Source organism: Diachasma alloeum, unplaced genomic scaffold (assembly GCF_001412515.2).
Source record: "Diachasma alloeum isolate Michigan unplaced genomic scaffold, Dall2.0 Dall_scaffold_00303, whole genome shotgun sequence".
In the NCBI taxonomy this organism is placed as follows: Eukaryota; Metazoa; Arthropoda; class Insecta; order Hymenoptera; family Braconidae; genus Diachasma; species Diachasma alloeum.
This window is the reverse complement of record NW_021680442.1, coordinates 116,486-126,682: the sequence shown is the minus strand read 5'-3', so window position 1 is coordinate 126,682 and position 10,197 is coordinate 116,486. Positions and strand designations below refer to the sequence as shown.

Sequence of the window (10,197 nt, the reverse complement as noted above, 5' to 3'; positions counted from 1 at the left end):
ATATATATATATATATGTATATATTTGTGTCACGCGGCACAAATATCGGTGTATATATACCGATCCTTTCAAAACCAGAAAAGACCGCGAATATATTTCTATTTGAAACATAATTTTAATTTTATTTATTTATTTTTTTAAAATTATATTTAAAATAGAAATATATTCGCGGTCGTTTCTAGTTTTCAAAGGATCGGACAAAAGGTTTCAGAACACGGAACAACAAGTTTTAGAAGTGGTGATTTCGATCTGAGTGACCAGCCGCGTCCTGGACAACCTCGAAAGTTTACAGATGCGGAATCGCAAGCTCTATTGGATGAAGACTCAACGCAAACACAACAAGAGCTTGCAGTTCAGTTAGAAGTCACCCGAACAGCTATTTCTAAATGTTTGCGTCAAATGGGAAAAATCCAAAAACTTGGAAGGTGGGTCCCACATGTGTTGGCGAACACAACCTAGGTCAACGTATGAACACGTGCCCTTTACTGCTTGCCCGGCAACAAAAAAAGGACTTCTAGTGGAGAATTGTGTTGGCGAACACAACCTAGGTCAACGTATGAACACGTGCCTTTTACTGCTTACCGGCAACAAAAAAAGGACTTCTAGTGGAGAATTATGATGGGTGATGAAAAGTATATTTTTTACGAGAATCCCAAACGTAAAAAGACGTTTGGGTAGATCCCGGACAATCCAGTACATCGACGCCGAAACAGAACATCCACTTAAAGAAGATTCTCCTCTGTATCTGGTGGGACATGAGGGGTGTGCTTTATTACGAATTCCTGGAAACAGGTCGGATGCTGACTGCGGAACGCTACAGCCAACAACTGAACAAACTGAGCGAAGAACTTGATCGAAAAAGGCCATTTACTGGGCAAGGAAGCAGGCAAGTCATACTGCTGCATGACAATGCTCGACCTCACGTTGCTCGCGCGACTCAGAAGACCCTCTTAAACTTGGGATGGGAACTTCTCCCGCACGCGGCATATTCACCAGACTTGGCCCCATCCGACTATCACTTGTTCCGGTCCATGCAGCACGCCTAAGTGGATAAACAGTTTAAAACGCTGGACGATGTACCTAAATTCGTCGATGACTTTATCGCCTCGAAGCCTGCAAGTTTCTCTCGCTCGTGAGTCTTCGACATTCGAATATTACCTGAGACATGGCACAAGGTCATAGAAAACGATGGACAATATTTCTAAGATTAAGTTCGTTGTTCTCTATTTTTTCATATTAAATAAATTTACTGAATAATCGGTAAAAATTAAGTCACACACCTAATGTTTTAAAAAACCCCACGAGCAGAATTATAACAGAGAGAGAGAGCTCCATATTACCGACGGCTGGAGTCACCTCCAGCAGTAGGCACCTCCTCACACAATTCAAATGTTCCACCACCCACCCGGTTTATGCCCATCGTCCTACGTGATGTCTCGCTGGTCCCCGTCAGCGCGTGCACGACTGCCTCCCCCCTACGCCCCAGCTCCCGCCCTCCTGTCCTGTCCGCCCCTCACCCACATTTGATTCAGAAGCGGTCTCACCATACTACTATCGGTTGACTTTATTTTTATGATGATTTTTGCAAAATTCGAAACGTAATTTATGTACTCATCAAACCTGGGGACCGCAGAGCTGATAAAATAGCAAATTTTAATAACTAGAAAGCCATTGAACTTTTGTTCAATGTACACATCCAGACATGAATAAAAAATATAGCTCGTGAGGCAAATGCCACGTAATTAGGATGAGAATCTCAGCTCGGGAAGCAACAAAGGGATGGGGGGAGTGATAGGACCGCAAAAAAGATAATCGGTTGTTTGAAATAAAGGGATCATAAGAATAATCACAATGATAACATTCAGTCAATTTAAAAATATGTTGTACAATTCTTTAAAAATCAATTTCATTGAATTTAATAATATTCAATAAACAATAAGTTACATGCTATAGAAAAAAAATGCTCAAAATAACCATAGAGAAGCATATTGCTAATTTATTGGCATAGACAACTATGCCATATGGAGTCAAGAGCAATTTTCCACTTGTATTGGATTATATTATTTGCGGTTTCTACACGGGTAATGGACAATAGACATATTGTTTTAGTGCAATGAGTTTTTCACACAAATGATCAATTTTTGCGTATATAGAATATAGGGGAGACATGGAGATCCTCACTACAACAACGCGTGATGTGCCAATCTCAACGAAGCCTCCCCTGAAAGAATTTATTACTACGAAAATCATGATCATGACAAGAATAACGAATTTCAAACATAAATCTAGAGAATCAATTATCTTGTATCGTGTTGAATCGATGGTGGGGTCAAAGTTTCTGAGTTTATCGTCGGTTTGTCGATGGTCCAGAGCACGTACTCATTACGAATTGTAGAAACGAGGGAATGAGGGAGAGAGAGAACACTGAGGTGGAGGTGGATTGAACCAAAACGCTGGAATGAGAGATGAGAAACAGTGTGCGGCAGAGTTCATTGGGGGGGGGACGGGCGCCGTTGGTACAAGCGTGCGGTGGTGGCCACAGCACGAGTATCCCCGGAACTCGGGAATGGTGACCGTCGTACCGCAAACACTAGGATCAATTTAATCCCAGATCTTTGTAATCAAGGTGCCTCACAGAGTTGTACGCCCGTGCTACTCTAAACGGATCACGCTGAAATTTGGAAAAACACAGAAATTTCGTCGACAGCTGAAGAAACAAAAGCGAGGATTGTGGGATCGGCGATTTTTTTTGCAGGTAGGCCGCGATGTTGTCAGCTTTCTTTCTTAATGAGAGCTTTATTATTGCCCATACTATTCATTTGAAATACCCGTAACCAATATACAGTTATGTTTCAATCATGATTCTTAGGGATTTCATCACTGAATTTCAGGGGAAAAAATTTATAATACTAAGGCTAATTCTAGTCAGTGTCAAGTAAACCTGAATACCTGGTATAGGACCTCAAAGTTAGAGATACTTATGAACCAAAACTTCTCTCTGTATTGTCAGCATAATGTAAAATCGCATTTTGCAGCTTACCATTCATTTTTCTTATATTGCTTCTTTGGGAAATAATAATGGCATCTGGTTCGACGCTCAACAACGTCAGTTCTTTGCTTTTAATTCCATTTTTTGGAAACCTTCTGAACATGAATGAAATCAGTACAAACTTTAAAAAATCACAATTATCAACGAAGGGAGGCTGTAATATTTAACCCTAGTTTGGTTACCATATGAGTGATATGCCGCAGAGTGCCGTTTTTGGTTTTTTACCATTGACATGGCTGAGCAGAAAAATCTGAAAACATTTGAATTCGTCAATTCAAGTGTCTAGAAAATTATATTCATTTTTTAAATGATTTATGTCGCGCCGTGCAATAAGTCGAGTTTATCGCACGCTGCGCTTCGTGCAGCTTGCTCAAGACTCGACTTCTGCACGACTTGACATAAAATATTATAGAGCACTCGGTAATAAATTTCGTTTTCAACGAATGTGTGTACAGACCTCGTCGCCTTCGGCTCGGCCTGTAAACTACACATTCGTTGACAACGAAATTTGTGCCCTTGTACTCTAATGTACTATTATATACGGAATTTTTCAGGAAAACGAATTATTTCGAACAGACGAATAATTTTTTCCCTTGTTAAATAACATTGCCCGTTCTGCGACGTTGCCGGAAACTTACTAAACGTTCCCGGGCAGTGTAGACTGAGTTCGCACTGTTTGAGCCTAAATATCACAGGGGAGAATCCCCGCGGAGGTGACCAAAATCGCAAGTTCTCATATGGTGACCAGACTGGATTTAATAATACTGATGGCTTTATTATTTTATGGATCTTTCTAAAAAAACGTCAACTTTCTAAATTATTTCAATTTTTGATATGCTTCCTAATGATTTTAAACGAAAAATGAAGCTCAACTCCAAGAAGTTTGAATGATGGTGATAAATTGGTGTTAGGTAGCGCCTCCGATATCCAAGTACAGGGGTAGAAAAAGATCGCAATCGACGGTCAGTTCCTATCGACTTCGAAAAATAAATATCAGCTACTGAATTTTGTACAGTGTGAAAAATTGGCAGCTGATGTCAATTCATCAGTGCACATTACACAGCATTATATAGTGAGTACATATTGTTCTCTGTGTAGATTGATGGAGTGAGGTTATCACGAATAGGATCGATGGAAAAGTTTACCGCAAATTACTGGTATCTGTGCAGATGTTAGTCCCTATACATTACCCTCGAATTAATTTCTAGAGAAATCAATTATATATTTATAATTTTTCGTTCGATTTAATTCATTCCTTGATATTCATGCTTTAAATATTTTTTCGTGGGTATGATTATTGGAATTTGTTCATAAGCTGATAATTTTTTTGGGAATCCCGGTATTTTTTTCACCAATTTTCAAATTGATTGATTCAATCGTTTTTTTTTCAGATTGTTTTTCTCCATTTTGAGTGCAAAGTTTTGAGCTTGTCCCATGATTATTAGATTCTTTGATGAAAACAAATGAAACAAGCAAAGGTTCGGCCTATCTGATAGAAGGCAAGCGATCATCACTTTTTTAGTTCTTAGCCTCTTTTTTTATTTCAACCAGTTCCATGGTAGCAAGCTTCCGAATGGATCCGTAGCAATTCCCTATCCTTGTGACAGGTATATAACAGTCATCACATTCTATAGGGTGGGTACAGGAAACTATTCAACCTTTTAATGAAATAGATTCATACAAATGGGTAAATATCTCCGAAACTACACGATCGATTTCGCCTATCCAAAATACCAATGTTCAGTATTGTAAAGCCATAATCATACCAAATTTCAACTCGTTATCTTCATTTTTTCGCAAGTTTATCTTGCGTATAAGAATGAAAAAAAGAAAAACGGCAATATCTCGAAAATATAGAATGAATAGGTATAGATATTTTGATTGATTTAGATGGAGGCCATCGAGATAAGTATTTTGAAAAAAACGAAAATCCATCGAAGCTTGCTTACCAAACAAAAATGCAATACCGTTACAATGCATATAATAATTCAAAATATATTATCGAACAAAATGTTCAATGCCGGGTCAGAGATCTGTGAAATAAGCGAGCGATGAGCGAGATGTAAATGGATTCTTTATGGGAGCGTGAGAGGGACCAAAAATCACAACACGTACACGTTGGTTAAACACAGTCAATTTAATTACAATAACGAGTGAATATTTACACGTGTTCAATTAATTATAATTATCGAGATGATCAAAAGAAATGGCGCGGGTCACAATATTATTGAGCAGTTCACAGAATTATTAACGCAAAGCAATAATACGCGGGCATCGAGAAGAACAATAGAGCAATTCGCAGAATGCAAAGTACACTGTACGATAGCCGAAATGCAAATGAGAGCGATTAAAGGACCGCAAGGTGGCAGGTGTCAATCATCGAAGATCCGAACGTCCCCCAATTTAAATGGGGGGTACCCCAATTTAATCTGAGGGGAGAAAGCAGATCATCTGTGGGCAAAGCCATGCAAGCATACGAGCGAAACTAGTGTGTGTGCAAGCGTGCATATGTGCGTGTACCCGAGCAATAATTCAGTGGAAAACTGAACAGACAGCCTCATTTAAGTTTTCTCGTATATATGACTGCACTTTATTTTTTATATTGTGAGGTATTTTTCTCAGCGCGTCTGCGGGATTCAGACGCGTGGTTCTCCACGAACTTTCAGCGACCCTTTTGCACTCTCTCAACCCGGAATTAGAACGACGGGAATAACGAGAGGAGACACAATGCCAAAAAGGGCGCCAGTCCTTTTAACCGCCAAAGGACAAGGTCGCACCGTTGAGCCGCGTTCCACGACTAGCTCAGATAATGGCGGAGGCGTGTGGGAACAGGCTACAATGAGCGGAACTCAACAATATGCAAACTTTTACAACACAAAAAAAATATATTGTTAATCCAATGAGGTAAGTCTGATCTTTTACACGTGCGGGAGCAGACTCCCGCGAGCAAAGACGCTATACAACCCAAAAAAAAATGTAATTAACCTAGTCATACTAATTAACAAAAAGAAATAATAATAACTTTAAAGATGCGTGGGAGACGCTAAGACGCGAGGATCACCCGCAAGCGACGACGACGCGAGAGCCACGACACAAAAGTTATTGGGAAAGGTCGACGTAACAGATGAGTTAGGACTAGTTTTCCCCACAAAAGAAAATTGGTAATAAAAATCAAGTAGAGAAACTAATAAAAAAAATCAAATCAAGAGGTAGCTGGAGGCTACAGAGTGCCGCGTCACAAGCAGACTCTAGTACATTCTCAAACGGCCCCAAAATGGGCGTCAGAGTGGATTCACTACTGGAAGGACGCGTGCACTCACAACGAAATAAGACGCTCCCCGTGATTTCGCGAGAACACCAGGCAGACTCGTCTGGACCCTCAGTACGGCGACGTCGGAAAATAAAGCCGGAACAAACGGGCACAACACCACTACGTACTTTACTTTTATTCGGTCAAATAGCTCGGAGAGCGAAAGAACTTAAATGCGCAGAGCGACTTTATCGGACTAAATCCCAGCGAAGAGTGTTCGTCGGGGCCGTACATCACCCCAAGGAACCCCTCAATTTCTCTTCCGCCCACCCGATCACGTGATAGAGCGCGAAAAATCCAGGGGATTCGGCAATTTGAGTATTTTTACAATGGTTCTAATACCAAAATCCTTAGTCCCAGAACCTGGGACTTGCGCCTCGCGGTCGGTGGATATGATTCGCGTTGAGCGGCGCAGGAGTCAACATAATCCGATGCTCCCTCAATGTTGTAGCATCGGTTTTTTACTGAACGGCCTTGTGCCGCCGTTCCATCGGTGAGGTGGTGGGGGTTCGCACGTAGAGGCCTGAGATGCCTGCTGACGTGCGACGATTGTCTTTCGCGTCCTACGTGGTGTGAGTCTCCCCGACTCGGTGTGTGTGTGTGCTCCTCGGTGTGCTGCTCCTCAGCTATTGCGCAGTCTTGTAGCTCTCCCCGAGGCTCTGCTCCACTCCCTTCGCCACGAAGCTCACGTAACCCACGGTGAGCGCGATCGACAGAGTTCGAGGGAATGGAAAGAAGGAAAATAGTCAAATAATAAAAATAAAAATAAGTTGACAGTTGTGGCTCTGAGTGATCCGACTCCTCGCTGGGGTAAACGACTAATTTTCCCCCCATGATCCACGGTCAGTTCAGGCGACGAACAGTACATGATTTTTATCATGTTACAATATATAAAATCACATGCTAAACACCAAATTTGGCGAAAGGAATAGCAAAAACAATAAGCATCAAAGTTAACTAAACTTCTGCATTTCAAAAATAGTCTCTCCGTGCTGCTCCTTTCATATCAATGTATAACCTGAACACTGAACCACACATTACTGAGCAGCAGCAGCCTCCTCTAATGCCCTAAGATACCGATAACAGTTTCTACGTAACTGTAACAAAGTACATGTGATGTCGGGGGTAGACCATTTCAAAAGCTTATTGCAAACACCGCGAACGACCTTTGGAAAGGGGTTAGACGTGTACAAAGCACTGTCAGAGTGTCCGTCCTGCCTCGCGGCCGCCGCAAACCTGAGGACGGGTGAAAACGCAGATCATCACCAAACAGTCCAACCTTTCTTAAGTGAATGGCCTTGTAAATAGTGCAAACCATTAGATAGCACCTCCTATTTGCTACGGACAACCAACCAAGTCGCCGTCTATCAGCTGAGATATGACCCCTCCGCCGACGCCTGGCGACAAATCTCACGCAAGCATTAAACGCTCTCTGAAATGTTAATGCATTATGAAAAGCTCCATCAGTAAGAGCTGGCACGCAGTAATCCAAAAACGGGAGCATAAGAGCAATGACGAGTTTCCTGCGCAACTTCTCATTGAAGAGGTCCCCATCAGCTCGCACCCTTTCCAAAGCCCCGAAGACCTTAGCGGAAATCACCTTTATATATGCATTCCAAACCGAAGTAGACTCTAGAATCATTCCCAAGTATTTAACCATCATCGGATACTGTAGAACGTGATCCCCAAGCCGTACTTGAGAGAATTGATCTACTGGGTGCTGGGTGAGCATCTTCAGTATGCCGAAGAGAACTGCTGTGGTTTTGACTGGATTGATCAGAATGCAATTACGCCGACACCATCTCAGCAACCTTTCCAAATCAGCATTCATGTGCTGAACATACTGATCTACCTCCGCATCAGGGCAAGATCAATACAGCAGTGTGTCGTCCGCGTGAGAAAAATACATAGCATGTTGCAGCAACTGCCCCAAATTACCTGCATAAAGTGAGTAAAGAACTGGCCCAAGAATACTCCCCTGCGGGACACCTGACTGTATTGGACGCCAGCCAGATAACCGACCTACTGCAATCACTCTCTGACGTCGTCCAGTGACATAAGTGCGGAACCATCAAAGCGGTATTTCTCCAATACGCAATCGCTGAAGCTTTTCCAATAAAATTTCATGATTGACGGCATCAAAAGCTTTTGAAAAATCCAGAAATACCGCTATCGTCACCTCAGACCTGTCAAAGCCCCGCCGAATATCATCAAGCAAACGCAACACTGCCGACTGAGTACTAAAGCCTGTATGAAAACCCGTTTGAAACAGGTCACGCAAGTTGGCTCCGTCCAAGTAACTGATCACTTAATCTAGCACGATCTTCTCCAACACTTTAGATAGGTATGGCAGCAGAGAAATAGACCGAAAATCTTCTAAACGAGATGCCCCAGGCACTTTACCTGAAGACCTCGCCAGCGCACATTCCCGGGATTCTGGAAAAGTACCCTGAATCAACGAGCTATTGAAAAACTGCGTCACTGCACCCCATATATGTTTGCCGAAGCAGCGATGAAGACGCATTGACTCACCATCACCACCGATAGCCATCGAAGTAACATGCGCCAAGGCCTTGCCCACAACTTCTGGCATCACCTGTGGAAAATGAAAAGTCTTGTGCATTAAATCCTCACTACCTTCTTCAGCCGAATCCTCAAAAGCTAACATCACAGAAGGCACCGGAGGCTGAGCAACATCATCCATGCTTACAAAATAATCGTTGAAATCATCCGACAAATGAAGCGGAGGACCGGGAGCACACGCTAGTCTACTTCTTCTAGTCAGACCCAAAGCATCTATTTTAAACCATAGCATCCTTGGCGGGAGTTTATCTGAACAGCAACGCTTCAAACCGGCCTTCGGATTCCCTCTAATCACCCTCTTTACCTCAGCTCTCAGCCACTTGTATCTGGCGCAAGTCTCCGCATTCCAGGTTCACCGCCACGATCGATAGCAACGCTTCTCATCCGCAATCATCTGGCAAACCTGCGGCCTTACTCCTGGCACCACAAAACGTCGCTCCGGTAGCTCATGAACAGGAACTTGCTCATTAACAACTCCCATCAAGAGCTGCGATAAGCGAGACGCAGCTGTGTTAATCGGTACACCAGCATCAAGAAAGCTCAAGTCAGAAGCATCAAAATTCTCAATCAAAGCAGCAGCATCCACTAAATTCCACTGGCGACCACGACGATGAACCGGCACACCAGCAACATTACCATAAAAATAATCAACTCGCAGCATATCATGAGCCGATAAAAAAAGGTATCACCGACTGGTCGTGAGCTACCACAAAGTGCAAATCATCAACTGCAACAACATCCAGCTAGGTATCTGCCCGCTCCAAGTGATGTGTTGGCAGAAATCGCAGTATACTCATTCCAAATGTCGAAAAAAAATTCTCAAACTTCCTCCATAGTAAGCTGCACCATGCACGTTGCGATCTCCACCAATCATGGCACCTATCTGATCCTGAGCAACACCAACTCCCACATCCCAACCAGCATCATCATCAACAGCACCACGCTTACCACCATCAAGACCAATACTGGTCGGGTTCAAATTTGCATTCATGTCCCCCAGAACAGTGACATCTTGATACTCCGCCCAATACTTAATAAAATCTTCTTCGAAAAAATGTAATGGACCCACTCCAGGCGGCCTGTATAGAAGTGCAACCAAAATTTTTGGGAAATTTTGCCGCCATAGCTCTACAAGTATATACTCGGCCACACGCTCATTGACGTCAGATCCAGTCAGGAAGCGCACATTAATACACTCTTTGACGTAAAGCACAACACTTCTGCCTCTGCACCTCTCTCGATCCCACCGCAGGAG

General features: G+C 42.7%; 1 protein-coding gene across 1 annotated transcript in view; it reads right to left on the bottom strand.

The window, feature by feature from the left end:
• Nucleotides 1-9,063, bottom strand: part of LOC107039691 — a 44,088-nt gene extending 35,025 nt beyond the window's left edge. Inside the window, exon 1 of the mRNA XM_015259451.1 lies at nt 8,892-9,063. Coding sequence (XP_015114937.1) covers nt 8,892-9,063 — 172 coding nt within the window. The remainder of the gene's footprint in view (nt 1-8,891) is intronic.
• Between the last annotated feature and the right edge of the window lie 1,134 nt (nt 9,064-10,197).